The 21151-nt window shown below is 53.3% G+C and overlaps 6 protein-coding genes across 6 annotated transcripts; 3 read left to right on the forward strand and 3 right to left on the reverse strand.

Moving 5' to 3' along the window:
* Nucleotides 1-48: 48 nt before the first annotated feature.
* G647_00867 (uncharacterized protein) lies at nucleotides 49-3582 on the reverse strand (the record flags this gene model as incomplete). The annotated part of the gene is made up of 1 exon (XM_008724270.1): nucleotides 49-3582. The coding sequence occupies one exon, from the start codon at nucleotides 3580-3582 to the stop codon at nucleotides 49-51; it is 3534 nt and encodes a 1177-aa protein (XP_008722492.1).
* Nucleotides 3583-4071: 489 nt separating this feature from the next.
* On the reverse strand, nucleotides 4072-5986 carry G647_00868 (uncharacterized protein; the record flags this gene model as incomplete). Its single annotated transcript, XM_008724271.1, has 5 exons — nucleotides 4072-4293; nucleotides 4346-4577; nucleotides 4630-5597; nucleotides 5655-5881; nucleotides 5965-5986. The coding sequence occupies 5 exons, from the start codon at nucleotides 5984-5986 to the stop codon at nucleotides 4072-4074; spliced, it is 1671 nt and encodes a 556-aa protein (XP_008722493.1).
* Nucleotides 5987-8968: 2982 nt separating this feature from the next.
* Nucleotides 8969-10278, forward strand: G647_00869 (malate dehydrogenase, NAD-dependent; the record flags this gene model as incomplete). The annotated part of the gene is made up of 6 exons (XM_008724272.1): nucleotides 8969-9034; nucleotides 9106-9223; nucleotides 9280-9429; nucleotides 9478-9572; nucleotides 9632-10172; nucleotides 10223-10278. 6 exons carry the CDS (start codon nucleotides 8969-8971, stop codon nucleotides 10276-10278), a joined length of 1026 nt encoding a protein of 341 aa, XP_008722494.1.
* A 1794-nt stretch (nucleotides 10279-12072) lies between these two features.
* G647_00870 (uncharacterized protein) lies at nucleotides 12073-12993 on the forward strand (the record flags this gene model as incomplete). The annotated part of the gene is made up of 1 exon (XM_008724273.1): nucleotides 12073-12993. The coding sequence occupies one exon, from the start codon at nucleotides 12073-12075 to the stop codon at nucleotides 12991-12993; it is 921 nt and encodes a 306-aa protein (XP_008722495.1).
* Nucleotides 12994-13810: 817 nt separating this feature from the next.
* G647_00871 (uncharacterized protein) lies at nucleotides 13811-14977 on the reverse strand (the record flags this gene model as incomplete). Its single annotated transcript, XM_008724274.1, has 2 exons — nucleotides 13811-14317; nucleotides 14426-14977. The coding sequence occupies 2 exons, from the start codon at nucleotides 14975-14977 to the stop codon at nucleotides 13811-13813; spliced, it is 1059 nt and encodes a 352-aa protein (XP_008722496.1).
* A 2175-nt stretch (nucleotides 14978-17152) lies between these two features.
* On the forward strand, nucleotides 17153-20092 carry G647_00872 (uncharacterized protein; the record flags this gene model as incomplete). Its single annotated transcript, XM_008724275.1, has 1 exon — nucleotides 17153-20092. One exon carries the CDS (start codon nucleotides 17153-17155, stop codon nucleotides 20090-20092), a length of 2940 nt encoding a protein of 979 aa, XP_008722497.1.
* Nucleotides 20093-21151: the final 1059 nt, after the last annotated feature.

Raw genomic sequence — 21151 nt, forward strand, 5'->3', positions numbered from 1 at the left:
CACATCTATTCCTGTACAGAAGGGTATCATATGCCGACATTTTGATATCTATCGTTTGCGGCGCTTCCCTCCACCGCCCTCGTCGTTCGTCTGACGCTTGCGTCCTTCTTTCCGCCAGAACTCATCCCGATCTCTCTTCTCCCGCTCTTCCTTTTTCTCGAGATTCTCGGCCACCTTCTTCCGGTAGACCGATCGCCGCTCTTCCTGTTTCTTGGCCCGCTTTTCCGCCTTCTCGTTCCTCAAGGTCTGCAGTTTCTGCATGAGATCTCGCGCTTTCTTCTCCTCACCACCGAGTACCACCGCCCGCTTCTGAAGATAGGTGGGAGCTTTGCGGGCCTTTTGCTGAATGATTTGCGACTTGAACGGAAGATCTGCCGCCAAAGTCCGTGGGACGCGCAATGGGTTGAAGTGTCGAGTTGGTCGTTCGATCTTGCGGTAAGCAGAGTCCTTGACTAGTGGCGTTGGTATTCCCATGGCTGCTCGGACTGCGCCAGTTAGACGCATGGCCTGCCACCCACTGGACCCATCATCGACTCGTTGACGGTCGTCGCTGTCACCAGCGGCTGCATCGCTAGTCGGAGGCGCGTCTAGCAGATTCGTCACGGGATTGTAGAACCGATGTGGCTTGACGGGATACCATGTCCGCAAGAAGACAATGTCGGACATGAGGATCTTGTCCTCAAACGTTGCTCGGAAGTGCCCCTCCGGTTTGCTCAAAGCTCGCTTGATCTGTCCGCGAATCCCGGACACCGTCCTAATACTAGCGCCCTCGAATTTGGCAATCTCGATCGACGAGTTGAACATATCGCGAATGAATGCCGTGTTGCGGAAGATCTTGTATGGATGTCCCGTTAGCTTCAGCTTCTTCACGATTTCAGTCGTCTCGTCCACGTTCAACACCACGCCCGTCGCCGCGATGCGAAATCCAGGATTTTCGTTGGAGAACGACTGGACACAGCAGAAGCCTGTATTTGGAGCAACAAGTGGTCCCCAGAAGGTACCAAAGCAGTGCATGTGCTCAGGCGTATACTTCAGCATGCGGTTTCGTGTTCGCGAGTCTGATATCGAGTAGAGAGGCACGGTCTGGAAGCGTCGCCATCCCAGAGAGAAGATCAGGGGATCGTTGGTCTTGAGAATCTTCTTGTGCCATCGGTGTCGCTTGATCCTCACCTGCACAAAGCCAAATCGGTCTTCAGTCGGCGCCAGGCCGCCAATGATGATCGGTAGCTTGGGGTTGAAAGACCGAACAAATTCGTAAGGCACTTTCTCTAGCACTATCCGTGCATAAGTGCCTGCCCTGAATCCCTCGGCGCGTGCTCTGCCAACGGGGTCGAGGCTCTCGAACTCTGCTTTGTTGATATCGAGCTGCTTCTGAAGCATCGCTTTCTGCGCTTCGTACCATTCATCTTCTCCAAACTCCTGCTCTGCCGCCTTCACTTCGTTCTTGTTGGCGTTCGCGAAACCTTCTCGGTCTTCTTCTTCGAAGCGCAACTTGAGCTCTTCTTTCCGTCGAGCATTTCTGGCACGCTCTTCTTCAAGTGTAAGTTCAGCTTCTGGGACAGGATTGTCTTCAGCTGTTGTTTCCAGGTCTTCAAAATCACCATCACCTTCGTCAAACTCGTCATCTCCATCTTCTTCAACTTCTTCGACATCAGTATCTGACTCCGCGTTTGCACCAGTGGCAATAGAGCCTTTTGTGAACCGAGGTATGAGCGTCTGGATCTTCTCTTCATCCTCCCATTTCTCGGCCAACTGATCATAGTCGAATTTCGGTGTCTGTCGATCCTCCAAATTTGTGTCTTGGTCACTCTTTGCTTTGTTGAAGAAGTTGTCATCGTCATCCCCACCCAGCAGCTTAATATCTCCGTTCTTTTCACCGGCCCATCTCGAGATCACTTCGGCAGGTGAAATGGTCAAATCGTACATGAGTCTCGAGAGGTCAGCAGCTCGAAAAGCGACCTTACTGGAATGCATCTTTCGAGCATCCTCGGCAAGGTGTTCCTTCCAACGCAGGCCGCCGTCATCTCCACCGTCTTCATCATCTTCGTCCTCAAATTCTTCAGCAGACAGATCTGCACCCATTTCATCTCCTTCTGACACAGAACCCATATCAGAGTCGCTCTCGGCAAATGCGACGTGCCCTCCAGAGCCTTCGTCATCGAGGTCCTGTTTGGCTGCAAAACCTGGGCGGCCGCTATGCTCGGGAAAATCGTCGCTCTGTTCACCATCTTCTAGGTGATCTTCATCGTCATCTCCACTGACAAACCCTTCGTCTTCGTTGTCATTGATGTCTTCGGTAGTATCGCTGGATTGAGCAAACGACCGCACTCCCCTTTTGGATTTGCGGCCAGTGTCCTTCTCTGCCTCACTATTTGCTGTGAGTTGATGACTGCTCTGGAATAGCCGCATGCCGCCGTCTGCTTCGCCGAGAAGGCGCCGTTCTGCCTGCAAGCTCATCATGAGCTGTTCACCCAAACCCCTGTCTTCCGCATCGTCTGCGGCACGGTCGAATGTGTTGGTTTTAACGTCGATGTAGACAGCATCTTTGTCGACAAGCACTCCGCCAACGTCGGACATGGGCGCAAACAGGACCTTTTGTTTCTCCCCAAGCTTGCGGCGGTGAGCCTTTCCAGTCGCCTTGGCCATGGCTTGGTCGAGAAAAGGCGTGGGACACGGATCAGGGAGGGCCTCGATCTCCTTGACAGTCAGGTCACCAACACCAGGAACGTGCACACGTGCGCCCTCGGCGGGGAAGTTTGTACCTCGAAGATATCCATATAATGCCACCTGCCTGTCGCACTTTTCGTTCTCTTCGATTTCGGTCGGAGGTGTAACATCCAAGAACCGGTCTGCCAGACAGTATGGGTGGCTATTCCTCCATACCAAGGGTCTCGGATTCTTCATGACTGACAGAAAACGAGACAGATTGTGTATCTCTCTGTCTGGGTAACGACCGTTGATGACACCAGACAGGTAGAACAACTTCGCGCCATGGTACAACTCCGACCAGAACCTGTGTTTTAATCTCTTTTTCGTCGCACGTAGAGTGCTCTGCTTCTTGAATAGATCCAGATGCGTGAGGATGCCAAAGACATTCCCCGGCATCCCGGAGACACTGAGGGCATTCAGAAACTCCATAGTCTCCATCTCGAATCCGTAATTGCCGTCGATCATAAGCAGAACGATGTCGGCTATCTTCGCCACATCGATCATCGCCGCGAGGGAGTCGGCGGGACATTCGAGGAAAGTAAGGCGCCTGCGCTTCGAGGTTACAACGGTAAGAGGGCCGCTCGGGTGCGAGAGTGTCTGTTTCGCATATCGCTTGATGAGACTCTTGATGAGGGTGGTCTTCCCGACGCCCGGAGGCCCAACGACGGCGACAACGATTGGGGGCGCTTCTTCGGGGAGTCGATCGACCTGGGGCACATGGAGTCGTTTTTCTCGAATATCGCTCGATCGAACCGCTTGCTTTGCGAGTCGACCAGGATTGGCCACTGCAAACGCTTTGACATTCTTTTCTCCCTTCTTCGGCTTCTTTTTCTCTTTCGAAGGCCGATGAGGCCGGTGCACTTGTGTCTCCATGGTCGTAAAAGCCCTTCACCACCCCTACCGCCAACCTGCAACTGGGTGTAGATTTTGGGACTGCGGCGAGGCATACGGAGAAAAAAAGTTGGGGCTCGGTTCGAATTTCAAGTGTCAAACCCGATAAACGTGCCAAGGCTGAGTGCGAATCGGGAAAGCCAGCCGGTACCAAAGTGAGATTTTCCAGGTACTCGTACGCAGCTCGTACTACGAGTCCGTGTGTACCTTTACGTATGGAGAACTCGAAGTCACGCCCCTCGACTTACCAAGGGGCCTGGCTCTTACGATCTCTTTCGTCCTTGCCAACGGGGTAAGCAGGCTGCCAGACTTCTATGAGCGAGTCCGAACTCGATATCCACACCGGTCGATGGCACTGCGTGCAGAATGTTGTTAACCATTGTTTCGCAAAGCTATTATTCCCACAACAACGCTACTTAACGGCAGAGTAGTTCGTTCCTCATGCTTTCGACTAGGGTCGCCCAGCACCGATCAACCCATGTGGCTCTCCGGTCCAGTCGCCTGCATCTTGAACTTGACGAACAAGTCGTGTCTGGTCCACCAGCTTCGAAGCTTCTTGCCGTATATGTACACGGGAATGGCTAGAACGCACATTGCCAAAGTTGTCCCGCCAAAAGTAAACATTATCTCCTCGGGTCCTTTAGCGGCGACCCAGTTATTGGCGAAGTTTGACAGGCCGTAAAACATGAAGTTCTGACCGAGTGTGAGCAGAGTCCGGACATCAAAAGGGGAACGTTGGGCGTACCTTGAAGAGCATGTTCATTACAAACATCTCGTTACTCTGGCTGCGGAAAGCATCCAAACCATAGGACATCGTGGACCACACGCCAATGAGGACGCCGACCATCATCATCCCCTGGCAGAACGCACAGAGAATCGCATTGGAGCCGTGAGCCATGGTGTAGCCAAAGAAGAACATGCCGAAGCCAGAGAACACGGCACATGGGAGCATGAAGACTAGTCGAAACTCGGGTTCGCTATAGTTAATTAGCGGCTGCTGTTTGGACTGGCCGATGGGTAAAGACTCACTAGGTTCCCTTGTTCTTGATTGTCATCCACTTCATAACCTTGTCTCCTGCCAGCGCCACGAAAAGGGAACCGATCATGCCGCCGACGAAAGGTCCGGTCCCAAGGTATCCAATTTGAGCGGCATCGAATGACCAAGGCGGGCCAGCGAAGATCCCAGCAAGGATGATTGCCGAGCCGACATACCAAGCACAGAGCAAACCGGAGACAATGATCGAATAGCATCCCGCCGGATTCAGGAGAGTAAGGAACATTCCGAAGATCCACTTGATGATGCTGTCCTGCGAGAATATCCCGTTGTACACTTTGAGTTCCTGGACGAACGTCTTCTTCGGTGGGATATGGGAGTTGTGTGCCGAAGGTTCGTTCAGTTCCTTGACGGCAATGGCGTGTTCACGGTGCTCTTCCTGTGCTTTGTCGATTTGCTCAAAGGTTTCGACCTTCACGATGTCGGTATCATATATCGATTCACGGCGATATGTGGTCTCCGGAACGAATAAGAACATAAGCACGAATTGGATGACCAGGAAAATTTGGAACAGGTGGAATAGCCAGAGGAGACCAAGATCGTTGTACACTTGACCACAAATGATCGAAGCCAGGCTCGAGGCAGAGTTCAGGATGAAATTGATAGTCGAAATCCGGAGGCCTCGTTGGTGCACGCAGAAGAGATCTCCAACGGCTGCTACAATCAAAGATTCGAATGCGCTGGTGGAAAACCCCTGGACGATCCGAGCTGCCAGTAGGTAGTTGTAGCTCGCTTTCGCCTCTCCAATGGCGGTACCAACAATGCAAAAAAGCGTGGATACCAGGAATACAGGTCGCTTCCCATATCGACGACTGAACGCACAGACGAATGGGCCAGCACAGCCAGCTGCGAGAATATTGTAGCCGGACACCATCACGGTGGTTGTGAGATCAGTGTTGATGAGCTCAGAGATAGCGAAGTACGAGGCGTTCAGAAACGGTCCCTTCGCGAAAGTCAACATCAGATCGCATCGATTGCCCGAAAGCAAGGAATGACTCACGTTGGTGGCAGCATTCAACATTGCACCGAGACAGAGGATCCAGATGATGGCCTCTTTCTTCAAGAGCGACCAGTTAAGCGGGTCGTTGGGATCATCACTCGGCTGTGGGGACAGCACGATGTGGGAGTTTTTGCCGGTTCCATGCTTGAGATTTGCTGTTTGAGCTTCGGCATGCGCAGCCTCGTCGTTCAGCAAAACAGTGCCCGGTACGTGCGGAAGCTTGTTATCTATAACATGTCACTGTCAGCGTTGTGCGGATCGTCTTTGGAGCAATTTTGCAGAATCAAGCTGTTTAATATGGGCAACTGACCCTCAAGGACTCCGAGTCCCATGGTCGCTGATGATGATAACAACAAAGATGTGAAAATTCACAGTCTTGGTGGAGGATAATTAGTTGTAGGGGGTCACCTGCGGCGGGAAGATATGTGCGTGCGCCCAAAGGCAATCAGAAGTTGAAGGGCAACCGACAAAGCCTCGTCGAGACACAGGGGTGGGGGAGGTTATATACTCGGGCGGCCAGGTAATGAAACAGTCACCCCATCTTCGAACATTATGATACTGGACGCGAGCTCGAAGCGAGATCCAAAACAATATCATACTTCCCCACTGCTTCATCCTCCGCACTCCACATAGCTCGATCTAGGTCTGTCTCGTGGGATTGCCCCATCATAACACGAGGTTGACAAGGTCGGTACCAAGACCGCCCAGAGTCAAAATCCAGGAAGAAAGAGCTGGTATAGGGCGGGTTGAAGCTTGAATACCGTTGGTGGCGCGGGAGAAGCGAGCTGGCCGGGACAAGGGTCGATGGTATTCGTTAATGCTTTACGCCGAGCCTTAGGCGTACGTTTGCTAGCCACAAATCGAATCCATCGCCGCGTGGGTTTCTGTGTCCACGAGGCCCAGCCAATGTTGGGGAATCCGGGGCTGAGAATCCACATTGCCATGAAAATGCGGAGGTACTCCACCTTGCATCAGCTCCTGCGCAAATGAGAGTCCGCTTCGCTCGAAGTATCCGCGGCAGCTGCTCGTTCTCGATAGGAGGCCGTCTGTGATAGAACTGCCATTGGATCGTTATCACTGGGCCGGGCACTAACTTGGGGTACGCCCAAGGCTGCCAGCTTGGCCCTGCATCCCACTGCCGGCAACGCAGTGGCCTAGAAATGTGGTTCTGAGGAGCAGTACATAGATCGCAACCATCCACAGATCGTGTGAAAATGACTGGAACCCAAGCTCCGCCCCCGGTCAACACAAGGGCTGGGCTTCGCTTGGCCAAAGTGGTCGTGCATGGGCGGAATAATCCCACTTCAGAAATGGAGGTCTGGATTTTGTAATTACTTGCAGAGTTGTTGACGCCGATTTCGTTTGCCGGCGGTTGATAAGATCTGTGCTGTGAAAAGACGAGACAAGGAGATTGGCTCCCGTTGAGCCTGGGCGTAGCACCACGTTGTGGAGTCTTTGGCAGGCAGAAAACTAAAGAGAGCTAACTCCGCTCACAAGCGTATAATCCCATCTTGTCACTCATATACTCGATACTGACATGGGCGACGGCTATGGTAATTGGTTTGGGGTGCTTGTTGTTGAGGACTTCTATTGGGAATAGGGGACCACTGTTGAGTACTCCGTACACACCCTGCCGGCAAGGACCAGGCATGAGACGTGCTTCCCGGAGAAATATATACGCTTCATGCCGTGGGCTTCTCGAGTTATGTTAGAATCAGCCAGCATATAGAACGAGCCATATCTAGACTCCCATGAGAACAGCTTACCGTATAGCCGGACGATGATTTCACCACGTTGCGCAGCCCCTCGAGTCGAACGAGGATATACCGTCGGATGGAGACAATGAGACGAACCAGCGCATTTCACCAGCTCTCTTCAAGTATTCACTGACTCGTTGGGAGTCTCAATACTGGCATAATGAATGAACAGAGCTAGTGCAGATGGAGCGGTCAGTTGCCGGCTCGTGTCCCCTGGCAATGTTTTCCGCTCACGCAACAGACTGACAGCAGAGCTTCACCCAGCAATGGTTTGCGGTCCACGCCGGAACTACCCATTCTGCGACAGGAGCGAGGTGCAGCTGGCAGCTCAAAGAATGGTAGCTGTTTGTCGATATCCCGCCTGTGTCTTGTTCGACAACTAGGCGCTAACCAGACCGCTCCGGATACGGCCTTGCGTCTTGCTTGTTACAAGGCAGCTTTAGACCGTCGGAACCCATGCAAGTCCTGTGAGAAACAGCTTTCGAACCACCAGGGCGGATTTTGCGACCAACACTGTCGGTCAGGCACTGGCACTAATGGCATCCAAGCGGAGGGGGTAGTTGAAGTCCGATGGATTCTGGGGAATCCCCACGGCTGGTGTTTTGGTGTGCATATCACGATTCAGTCGTTAGGGGGTCTTTTGATAAGCCGGCGTTGGGCGTGGCCATCCGTGAAGAGCCATCGTGACGACAATCTCTTTGGGCCCGAGTTCAGGTTTGTCGCAGTATTGTATCAGGGCGACTGAGTGATCATCCGGACAAGATCATCATAGACCCTAGAGCACCGAATACGCAGATCTCCAGAACAAGCTAGAGTGGAAGCCAATTGTGACCTTCCTCGAATCCCGCATGCTGGCATTGCCTATGCAAAATGCCTGCCTCGGATGGTAATCCACGAGAACGTAAACAAAGCGTGTATGTTGAAGGGTAGGCTGACCGATGCAGATTCGGCCAGCAAGAACATGCCGGACATAAAAGAATGGACAGGGAGGGTCAAATAGCCGAGGAGAGTATCAAAGTTGAGGCAGGGACGGCGCAGAGGAAGGCAGAAGGAGACTGCTCGAGTAGAGAGCGTGCGCAGATGAGGTGTGATAAGTAGCGTGTTACCCGGTCTACCCGCTCTAGGCCGACACATCCTCTTTGGTCGATCCAGGTGGTGAATCTTCAAGAGGCTTGCAGTCTGCAGTCCTGTCCCCGAAAGTTCTTCGGCGTGTGGTATGTACTTTGTGAGGGCGGATTGATGATCCGAATAAGGCGCCGCGCGACCGAAGGCCAGTGCCAAGCCGAGTCACGAGACGTTGCAAAAGGAGAGCTTTCACGTCACGTGAGGGAGAACTCAGAGCTCGGGACTGCGGCAACAGCAACTTAAGCGACCCTGAAAGATCCGCATTGGAGTTGCTGTTGATTCTGAGCAAAGCTTCAGTGTTCAATCACTTTTCTTTCAGACATCACCATACGTCCTCTCATCCTTCCTCCATCGTTGTCATTCCAGATCCGGCCCTGCCATTTTTGTGCAATCTTCCTCTTCTTAGCCTCGACGTCCTTGACTGCCCTGAAGATGTCGTTCACCAGACAGATATTTGGACAAGTCCAGCGTCGTGCTTTCTCGGCGTCTGCGCGACAGGTCAGTGACTATCCTCACAAGAGTGTGCTTTGATAAAAAAGCCATTCGATCTGACGACGATAATCTCATAGTCCTCCAAAGTCACCGTCCTCGGTGCCGCTGGTGGTATCGGTCAACCGCTGTCGCTACTGATGAAGCTCAATCCCCGTGTTTCACAACTCGCCCTCTACGATATTCGCATGGGCCCAGGTCCGTTGACCCTATGGTGTACGGGAAGGAGCGGCGTTGACATACTATGTGAACAGGTGTCGCAGCCGATATCAGCCACATCAACACCAGGAGCACTGTCAAGGGGTACGACCCGACCCCTTCAGGACTCCGTGAAGCTTTGGAGGGCGCCGAGGTTGTCCTCATCCCGGCTGGTGTCCCCCGGAAGCCTGGCATGACTCGTGATGGTAAGCAGAAGTCCAGAAACAAGGATACATTAACTGATGGACGTTAAGATCTCTTCAACACGAACGCAAGCATTGTCCGAGACCTCGCGAAGGCTGCAGCTGATGCGGCTCCCAATGCCAACCTCTTGGTTATTTCCAATCCTGTACGATACGACTTAGCCCTTTGTCATCAATTGAGCGACACAGCTGACATCCTGCCTAGGTCAACTCTACGGTTCCCATCTGCGCCGAGGTCTACAAGAGCAAGGGCGTCTACAACCCCAAGCGTCTTTTCGGCGTCACCACTCTCGACGTTGTCCGTGCCTCCCGATTTGTCTCCGAAGTCAAGGGAACAGACCCCGCCAATGAGAACATCACCGTTGTTGGTGGACATTCGGGTGTTACCATTGTGCCTCTAATCTCACAATCCGGTCACACAGATATCACTGGCGAGAAGCTTGATGCTCTCGTCAACCGCATCCAGTTTGGTGGTGATGAGGTAGTCAAGGCCAAAGATGGTGCTGGGTCCGCTACCCTTTCCATGGCCATGGCCGGTGCTCGCTTTGCCGAGAGCTTGTTGAAGGCCGCACAGGGTGAGAAGGGTGTGGTTGAGTGCACCTTCGTCGACAGCCCACTGTACAAGGATCAAGGTGTGGACTTCTTTGCTTCCCGGGTCGAGCTTGGTCCCGATGGTGTTCAAAAGATCCACGAGGTCGGCAAGGTCACTAAGTACGAAGAGTCTCTGTTGGAGGCATGCTTGGGAGGTGAGTAAACCCATCCACTACAAGATGAACCAATGCTGACCAGCCCGAAGACCTGAAGAAGAACATCCAGAAGGGGTATGACTTCGTGCACGCAAACCCGTCGTAGATCACAACGAAGCTGCCTTCTCGGTGCGGCAGGGCCAGCATGTACAAAAGCGAATTTCAAGTGCTCAAGGGGCATATCTGAGAGACAAGAGTTTGTCTTAATTCTGTATCCTAGTAGGATACTTTATCGAGCCTTACAGAGACATGCACCTTGCTACTCGGCTGCTGTTGCAACTTCACGTTAAATTCCCACACGTGAAAAACATCTTTTACTCCGTAACGCAATCTCTGCTCCAAATACGGTCATTTCATGGTTCCTGTGGTCGAGGAGTGTAATCTTCCAACCTCGCGGGCGTCGATGCGGCCGGCTGTGTGAAACAATACGGCCAATGAGGGCGCAACAGGTGTGCGTGAGGGTCAAGTGAGGACAGATCCTATTTTGAAGCAGAGGCCCCCAAGAGCCGAGTTTGGAGGAACAACCTCCAGGATCCGCTCCTGGAGGAAAGCTGATGAGATGTTGCAAGCAAGCCTTAAGCATTTTGTATCACTATAAATCGTTCTCTCTTCTCCGTGGCTCGTCGTCAAATCTCCTTCATTTCAACCACCCTCCAGCCTGACGACTGCCTCGCGTTGTTGCTGGTTGCCGCCTTACTCGCTCCACTGCCGCCGCACGGCTGAAAATGGACCAGATCACAACTTGAAGCCTAATCCACGCCTGGACTGCGTCTCCTCTCAAATTTTCTCTCGGTGATAAACACATTATCACTGCAGTCGCTTCTTCAACCTGTTCTTCCTCGTCACCTTGCGACCTTCACCTTCAGAACGCGCCCTGCCTGCGCACCTGCTGCGAAAGGGCCTCTCCCCGCCCCCACAGCAACTTAACTTCAGCTTTCCTCTTCCGTCCATTTAATGGTCACCACCTCCCTGTGTGAAGCCTGAAATAAGTCAGGGGAGTCTCAACATGCAGCCAGCATCAGAGCCCGGGATGGCTACCTTCCCTGGGTACAGACCGGTCGACGGGGACGGGGACATCTTCATGGCTGACGCTCAGCCGAGAGAGCCTTCACCGCGCGATCAAGGTATTCCGGCTACTACCGATGGCTCACATCCAAGTCCGCGTGGCTCATCGCAACTAGCCCTTCAGAGTCTCCCTGACGCGATACCATTTCGCAGCCGTCCTACCCCGTTTGGAAGACCTCCTCCAGCACCCAGCACATCGTCCGCTCGACTGAACTTGGCTCCCAGCCCGTTTGGGAACCACCTCCGATACCTCCCTCAACCTAATCCAGGTAGCGGAACCATAGTTTACCCACCGATGAGACTCTCACCGCAACATATACGCTCGTCTACACCAGGTGATTCCGAACCACCAACTCTGCCCCCGCTCTCCTCCATTATTTCCGGTCCCTACGGGAGGGGAGGATTCCAGCACGCAACGACACAGAGCGCGCCACTGTCGAAAGACGGCCGAAGTTCTGGGATCATCGGCACAAACCAAGGTTCACCACCGCATGACACGGCGCATCCTCATGGTGTTGGTTTGAGCCTTTCCTCAGATTTCCCCCACCCACCGCCTGTTTGGGATATCTCGCATGGACTTCCAGCCTGGGAGGCTTTCTTGACGGCAAGTCCGATTCCAAATGGTCCTTTTTATTTCGCTCATCCAGCTCGACCTCCAAGATCACAGACGCCTCCTCATATCCATCGGCGTCGGTTGACTCGACCTGCAACCCCCAAAGTGTCGTGCACCGTCTGTTTAGAGGAATTCAAGCGTGACGACCTGCTTCAGCTTGCCTGCAACTGCCGCTACTGCACGCCGTGCCTCAATCTATCATTTCGAGCCGGCTGTGCAAACATGGCCTCATTTCCGCCCAAATGCTGCGCCAAACCTCTCCGCATCTCCGTCTGGGGAAGCATGCTTGAGCCTGATATCCTGGATCGGTACAAGGAGATCGAAGCCGAGTTTAGCACCAATCGGCCACTGTACTGCGCATCACCAAAGTGCTCCACGTTCATCCCCGAAGGCGCTATGGTCCCACAGGATGAGCTCGGTCTCTGCCCTAAATGTGCGACCTCGACATGCAAACACTGCAGACGGCTAATGGATGATCATGCTGTTTGGGACACCGCCGAACGCATCTGCCCAAAGGAGGAAGAGGGCTTGACGAAACTCTACGAACTAGGAAGTGAGAAAAAGTGGAAACAATGTCCGACGTGTCTGAACATGGTTGAGAAGACTGAAGGATGTAATCACATGGATTGTATCTGTGGGGTGGAATTCTGCTATCGCTGCGGCAATCTTTTCGACGAAGATGACGCTTGTGAATGCGAACTCAACACATGGGACAACGAGGACGATGGTGAAGAGGAGGAAGGAGATGAGGACGACGACGACGACGACGACGACGAGGATGGGGACGAACATGACGAAGATGAAGAGTCTGATGAGGACGAGTGGCCCAATTACCGTCTCGCAGTTGACCTCGCCGGTCGCCCGAGATGTTTACACCCGGACCTGTCTCCCCTGGGCGCGCACCATCATACCTGTCACGGATGTCTCCAGAGAAATCTTCTCCTGACCTGCGAGGACTGTGCGCTGGAGCTATGCCAGGCGTGCGTGGACAAAATAAGAAATGCCAGTGGTGGCGAGGGTGACGATGGAGAGGACGGATCCATGGACTTGGATCGCCGTGGGATGGAAAGAGGCTCTAGACTCGACGGTATCCGAGAGTGGCCGAACAACTCAAATCCATATGCGCTGACTCCATTTCGTTGAGCTAAGGAGAGCTTCTCCAGCCTTTTCGATGAGGGAAGAAAGTGAACGAGCGGTCAAGGGAAAGGCGTGCCCGTCAAGGCCTCGAGGGAAGGCACCATGGGACCTGCTGATGGCAGGGGTGGATTCGCGGTCTAGCGCATGGTATGACTTACGAAGATTATGCAAGGCTGTGCGTCGATCAGGCCGGCACAGACACCAGCACATCTGAATCTGAGGCGGATGGGTCGGCCATTGCAGCCAGGAAACGGTATTCAGGAATGCACGCAATCGCGAGGTGATAACGAGTTTCATGTATTTCTTATCAGACATCGTGCCGGGATGGGGAAATCACATACTTTGGGAGGTTGAGTTCCCACTCTCGGATCACCATGTTATCGTGTTCGACTGCCTTCGAGTTGCACCAGAAGGAGGGACACGCCGCGACAACTTGTCTTCCAGGCACGTCGAATAGCTTGAAGGAACCCGTCAGTCTTCCGAAGCAGAGAAAAGGCAACAAGGGCCACAACCCGAACTGTACAGGGGAGTCTTGGACAAAGGAAACCGAATTCGGTAACTTGACGGCTTCGGCACGAGAATTGCAGTTGCTTCTTCATTCCAAGCCACTGGTCTGGGAGCCCTCTTCGGCCACCCCCTACGACGTGATCCGTGAAGTACACACGGCTGTCTAGTTTCAACTTTGCCGTTGTGCTTGGGCTCCAACTACCTTACTTCGATGGACCATTGCCTAGAGTCACAGCGTTGTGTCATTGAAGGAAACCCCTTGTAGCAGACTAGGATTCGCCGCGTCTGACCAGTCCAGCCATTATTGGGGCCAACCTCATTCAGGATGGGCAACCTTTAAAATACTCTTTCCCAGATTCTGGCCCTTGAGCATGCCGAGGAAGCCGTCGACGGCATTGTCCATGCCCTCAGTGACATGGTCGACGCTCTTGAAACTGCCGTCCTGGATCCACTTTGTGACATTCTCGTCGCGCTCCTTGCGCCATTGCACGATGTTGGGGTCAAAGACCAGGAAGCCCTGCCAGCGCAGCCGCCGCCTCACCATGGCGGCGTAGTTCTTCACGCCGTAGGGGGTCGTGTCCTTTGCGTTGTTGTACGTCGAGATGGAACCGCACGCCACGATGCGGCCGAAGACCTTCATGTTTGCGAGGGCCACGTCGAGGAGCTCCCCGCCGACGTTGTCGTAGAAGATGTCGAGGCCGTCGGGCGCCAGCCGTTTCACCGCGTCGGCCATGGATTCCTTCTTGTAGTTGAAGCCGGACGTGAATTTGAGATCGTTGAGGATAAAGTCGAGTTTGCGGTCGTCGCCGACGGAGCCGATGACCTGGGTATTGTCAGTCAGTTCTTGAGCCGATGTCCGGGGGACAGAGCTAGAATCAGAGAGGGAGAGAGGGAAAACAGGCGGCGAAGAGACAGGGTCGGGCATACTTACATGGAGGCCTTCCCGTACCGCAATCTGCCCGACCATCTGACCGACCGCTCCCGCAGCCGCGGAAATGAGAATCACGTCGCCTTTCTTCGGCTGGCCGATCTCATGTAGACTCCCGTAGGCCGTCATGCCCGTCATGCCCAATAATCCCAGGTACGCCGTGAGCGGGACGCCCTCCTTCGGCTCGATAATCTGCGTCGTCTTGACGGCGCTCTCGTCCTTGATCGAGTAGCTCTCCGACCCGGAACCCTGCAACATGACGATCTGCCCTTGCTTGATGGCTGGGTTGTCAGACTTGAGCACTTTACCTATGACGCTGACGCTGATGACGGGCTCCCCGGTTTTCATGGCCGGCGAGTACGACTGGATAGAAGGGTCACGCATGCGGCCTCGTTGTGACGGGTCATACGCCACATAGTAGTTCTTGGTCGTGAAGCCGCCCTTGGGAGGAGGGGCATTCTCGTCGAAGCCGATGTCCTCGACCGTGAGGTCCTGGCCTGGCACCGGCCAGCCATTCGGAATGGACTTGTAGATGAATGCTTTGTTTTGGACCATCTTGGTGGTGCAACCTACACAGACGATGTGAATGAAAATGGCTACTGGGCGGGTGCCTTGCAAGCTGTGATGCGGGCGGAATGACAGTCTTCATAATATAGTCTGAAGTCAGACGTTCGAGGCGGATATAGCCAGGGATATGGCGAAAGGTCTCACGCCCAGCCAATGATATGAGGGGATGATACCCCGGCGCAGACATTGTCGTGGTCGAGAAGCCTCGGTAGATGCCTGGACTTGGAGGTGGTGGCACGCTTGATTGTTAATAAAGCCTAGACGGGGACATAGTAATCGGGAATGTCCTGCCTTTGCGCGAGGAGTTGTGGCAAGATTGGCCGTCGGCCGTGATAGGCTTCAGGGTTGAGGAGCGAGAGGAGGTATTTCATTTTGCGAGGACGCGGGCTGCTGAAGTTGGACGTGTTGCTATTGAGAGTGTTGAACGGATGTCAGGGCTGGGCCGGCTATAGTAGATACTGTACGCATGTTGGTGTGGCATGTTCTGATGACAAAGCCGAAGCATTGCTGAGTGACATGTCAGGCACTTGCTGCCGACCCTTGTACAAGTTACTAAGTACCTACTACGTGCTCTCCGCGTTCACAGTAAGTCGGCCACAATGTCAATCTCCCCGGCGTGTTGCTGCACACAAGAAAGACGATGAGCAAGTCATATCACTCTCAACGCACGTTCATCGTAACGACTGGTGAGTTTGATGGCAGCCGTTCGGACAACCATTTTCGAGACCAGTAAAGCAATTGTCCCTGGGAAATTGGTCGAAGTCTCGAGGAAAATCAACGCTCCAGCTTGAACTCGGCATGCGACATCCTCGATGACTGCCCGGCGAACAACCACGCTTCTCGAGGCCGTCATCCATGTCGGTCGCGACAGCATCTACATCTGAATCCTACACCTCTTTCTGTCTGTGCCGGGAGAGGTTGGCAGATCTTGAATCGACACTCTCTTTGGGGGATGATTTACGTCAGCGAAGAGCTGGAATGCTTATTCTTCAAAGACATAGGAAGGTGGGTTGAAGGATTTCGGGAAATGTATCCTGTCTTTTCCGGATGTGGTGCAGAACAATCATTGAGAAGTGGCCAATTGCTATCTGAGTTCCAAGTCATTGTTGCTGAAATGTACGTGAAACAATTCGAGCCTCTGCCCATTTTACGGCCAACCATTTGCCATGGGCTTTTTATTTCCCAGTCTGGGTTTGCGGAGCTCCGGCGGCGAGTCTCGCTTACTGGATAGTGTCGTCGTCCCCAGGCCAAAGCGAAAGACCAGTGCAGAGCCCGCCGGAACAGCTCAAACTTTGCGGGATGGGGGCATGTTGTGCCCACTTGGTGGGATCTTTCGCTGTTCAAAGGTCCCCTCTGCCCTGCAGATGGCGCCTGGCGTAAGCCGGATACAGTTAAGAGGAGACTCCCTCCAGAGATCGGAAGCACGGATGAAGCTCTAGTCAGGCAGGCACCTAGCAGGGGAGCAGAGCCCAAGCCAGCTCACCTGCTGCGCCTGGTTGCGTAGTTGTTGCATATCAGCCATTCACCTCCGAGCACGCTTCCACTTCCCACCTGATCAGAAGACCACATTCATGCCAGAGCCCTGGACGCGGTGCGATGCCCTGCCACTGCCCTCTCGCTGAGGCTTGAGACGACTTCCAGTCGTTCACTGCTTGCTCTTCCGTCACTGTCGGAACTTCTCTTGAATTGGCTGATACATTCGCACTGGGTCATTCAGCCGAACAATTGCATGTTTGTGCATTCTCAGCAGGCTGCTGAACTAGGCATCAAACACTTCCTCACATCTGCCCAATCGTCCCACACTTGGTTCGCGCACCTTTGCGACTCATATTCACTGCTTTGACAACACAGCCATCGAGAGTTCTGCCTGCCCATATTTCGTCAGATTCACCTATCGTCTCCTTGGCGGCCGCTCCGAGCCAGCGGATATTATCACCCTCGTTGACGGCCACTTGTGCCTCAGCCTCAGCGTCAGTTCTGCCTGGAGCCCACTCATTTCTACAAGAATCGTTCACTCGCACTTATGCCCATACTGCATGATGTCCTTGTAGATTGAGAAGCCCAGACGTCGCTCGTCGGCCGTACTCTCTCCCCCACGTCTGCTCCGAATCATTCTTCCTCCAACTACCCCACCCCGCCTTCCCGACGACCGCTCGCTTCGAGATGGACCAGAATAGCGGGGTCGTGGAGACCAAGAAGACGGAGCCTGCTGTCGAACGACCAGCTGTCAGCACAACCCCTGCGCCCGAAGCCACCGTCAAAGACAAGAAACATTGCAAGAAGCACAGAGAACAGTCCGCGAAATCCAAAGTGAAGGCCAGCAAGAAGAAACAAGTCATTGAGACCGAAGATTCCGATAGCGACAGCGATGACTCCTCCGATGTCACCGCCGATAGCGACAACTCCAGCCAGTCAGACAGCGACAGCTCCATCGACCTGTCATCCAAGAAGAAGCTGAAAGCCAAGACTAGGAAACTAAAGGCAGAGGCCAAGGCGTTAGCCAAGCAGCTCAGAAAGAACAATAAGAAATCCAAGAAGAAAGTCGTGTCTGAGGATGACGAGTCCTACAGTGATGACGACCTCGAGGAGGAAGCAATCAGGCCGAGATCGCGAATCAAGATCAATGCCACCAAGAGAGCCTCCCGCTCAAAGCGGCACGGCGACCTAGAGGAATCGGACGGAGTCATTGAGATCCAGGAAGATCCCGCTTCTCAGAGACTTCGCCATTTCAAGCACAGCTTGCGCGGTCTTGATTTCCACACTAACCCATTGCCACCCCCGAGTTCTTCCGTTCCTCGAACTCAACTCATCGACCCGCTTCCTCCCATTGATGAATATGTCCGACCTCGAAGAAGCCGCCGCCGCGAGGTGGTCTACGATCCACGGGATCTGGTCCACGACCTCGACGAGAGCAAGCCAAAGAAGAAGGAGAGGAAGCCCAAACGTGCGTCAAAGGTAGCCTATAAGCGAGTCGACCAACTCTGGGATCAGTCGATCCACAACTTCAAGCTCACCGAGACTGTCAAGGAGACAGGGGATGCCGTCTGGGACCAATACATCTTCACCGTTCGCCGCAGATTCGATTGGGAGCACAAGTACTTGGCAACCATTGTGGACATCAAGTCAGAGCCTCTCAAGGAGTGCCTGCAGCATGTCATGTCGGCAGTAAAGGGTATCAGCCTGGTAGAGGATACGCCTCACCTCGATCCCAACATGCTTTTCCTCTACCTGGAAGAGATGAGACAATATGTCCACACCCTCGAGGAGGAAGCTGGGGAAAAGAAGCGCAAAGAAGCCAAGGTCCTCATTGAAAAAGCCAAACATCTCCGAATCATGGTCAAATACCTCGACAAGGACTTTGCGGAGACCAAGAAGAACCTGTACCCTCTTCTAGAAAACGGCATGATCAGTTTTGACCTGCTTTGGGCCCTTTACAAGCCGAACAGCATCGCCTACTCTGCCACCTACGGTGACCAGGAAGAACCTCGCGCTTTCAAGATTGATTTTGCGACCAAGGAGTCTCACTTTATGAGAGGCCCATGGTACACGGTTGAAGGTCGATATCTGGAGTATGATGGCAAGACTTTCGGCATGGGAACGACGCACTCGGAGATTTCGTCGTTCCAGGGTGTCCGCAAGATCACATCGTTGGATTGCTATCCTCTGCAGTACCACAAAGAATCCGAGAAGCTGAAAGCAAAGTTGATCGAGCGAGGAAAGCACTTTGTCTCGCTCCAGGGGATGAATTACCGCCACCACAAAGGTATGGCTTATGCCAAGCGCAAGAAGCAAGTCTTGAAGATTCATATCGATGGGCGAGTCATGGTGGACCCTGCTATCCATCGCCGCATCAATCCGAACTATCCAGTCAGTGTCGTCAAGCCAAAGGAAGACCCAGATGCCATAAATTTTGACGACCCTGACGATGACTGCGGGTGTGACAACGCCAGTGACACGGACGCTGTTGGTAATAATCAGCCCACGCCATCAGACGAAACGATTCAGGTGCAGGAGAAGAAGAGGTACAAGGTCGTCAAGATGCCTACGGGACAGAATATCATTGTTGAAGTAAACTCGAAAGAGGACGTCCATTCCAGCCACAAGACCGAACCGCTTCCTGAAGACAAGCAGTCAACCCACGAGTTCACGGAGGAAGAGCTACTCATTGCGAGTCCTGTTGTACTGGGTTTTGCGTTCAGCGAGAAACTCTGGCTTGAATTCACTGTTTCTGGGATCTCCGACGTTGTGTTCAACGACCAAGCATTTGAGAGCCTTGTCCTTCCAGAGAATCACAAGTCGATCGTGAAGGCTCTGGTGTCCAGCCATGCTTTCCAGGCCCACCGCAGCATTGATGATATCATCTCAGGCAAAGGTCGTGGCTTGGTAGCGGTCCTTCATGGACCTCCCGGTACTGGCAAGACGTTGACGGCGGAGGGCATCGCAGACCTCCTCAAGTGTCCACTCTACATGGTTAGCGCGGGTGATCTAGGTACGGAGCCGACCAAACTCGAAAAGGAACTGCAGAACATCCTCGATATCGCTCACAGCTGGGGTGCAATCTTGCTGCTGGACGAAGCAGATGTCTTCCTCGAGCAGCGATCCATCCACGACATTCACAGGAATGCGCTGGTCAGCATCTTCCTCCGTCTTTTGGAATATTTCCAAGGCATCCTCTTCTTGACCACCAATCGAGTGGAGACGTTCGATGCGGCCTTTGTGTCACGTATCCACCTGTCATTGCGCTTCCAGAACCTTACCACCAAGGCCAAGCGCACGGTCTGGAAATTGTTCATCGAGCGCGTCAAGAACCAAGAAGGCATGGAAGTTTCCGCTGTTACCGAACAAGACCTCAACGACCTGGCTCGGCGTGAAGTCAATGGTCGACAGATCAAGAACCTTGTACGCGCTGCACAAGCCTTGGCGGTGCATGAAGATGTGCCGCTCAGCATGGTGCACATAAGACGGGTGATCGATGTCGCTGAGAGCTTCGAGATGGATCTCAAGGGCGGTACGGGATACTCGGACGCGATGAGAAGTGAGTTCGATCACATCCGACTTGACCTTTTGAGAAATCTGCTGACTCTGAAAATAGGCTACACTTGATCTGTTTCCTTTGGGCCACGCCGTTCGAATCCGGCTGCCAGCCTGAGGTGATGGACTGACGAGGACGAAATTCGTTGGACTACCTTTCGTCATGGTCAATAATCGGGGCCGAGGCAGATAGCAGGCAGTAATACCAGGGAAGGGGTCCTAGTTGGATTGTTCTGTATTGCCCAGGATCGCCCGTCGCAGAAAGCGGACGCGTGTCGTATTCTTGGTGGACAAAGGCGATGAAGGTACGAGACAGGAGCACAAAGATTGGACGACTTTTGGAGGTCACACATCACTCCCTTAGCAAGCGATTCGTAGCCTTGACGTTGATGATGCGGAGGAATAAGAGTATGTTGTAATCTTTAATTACAGGACGAATTGTCTATCCCCTCTACCGCTCCTGCTTTTTCTGGCTGTCTTATAGTCTTGGCAGCCTTAAGCCCCCAGGACTGTCTTATATACGAGACGTTCGTCACACGATCGGATGTGGTAAATGAGTGAGTGCCATTGAGCTGCAAGACCAAGACGAACCAAAGGCGGAGGGAGGTGAGAGACTTGACACTCCTATTCGTGTTCCAGATACAGGTACTTTACATATGCACTCATGGCATCATCACGCGCCATTTAAAAGACATCGACACGGTAATTACGGAGTACAGTAGAACAAAACAATCGTTCCAAAGACGGCCATACAGTAACTAACTAGGTAGGTAGGTACTAGGTACGTGCTGTTATCCGTGCGGTTGCATGGCATGGCGTGGCATGGCATGGGTACTAGGTAGGTAATATATCTCTCCGTTCTTGCTTCTTGCTCTTGCTCTTGCTCTTGCTCTTGCTCTTGCTCTTGCTCTTGCTCTTGCTCTTGCTCTTGCTCTTGCTCTTGCTCTTGCCCTCGCGCGTCGTGGGAACGCTCATGCATGCTGCACGTACCACAGTAGATACAGTAGATGTCTCGTCTCCTTCATCAGAACCGACGGAATGGGCGGACCGTTCATTCCTTTAGCAATTGATTGATGCGTCGAGAAATGGACAGACCGTTCATTCCTTTAGCAATTGATTGATGCGTCGAGA

The sequence above is a fragment of the Cladophialophora carrionii genome, assembly GCF_000365165.1.
Source record: "Cladophialophora carrionii CBS 160.54 unplaced genomic scaffold supercont1.1, whole genome shotgun sequence".
Lineage (NCBI taxonomy): Eukaryota > Fungi > Ascomycota > Eurotiomycetes > Chaetothyriales > Herpotrichiellaceae > Cladophialophora > Cladophialophora carrionii.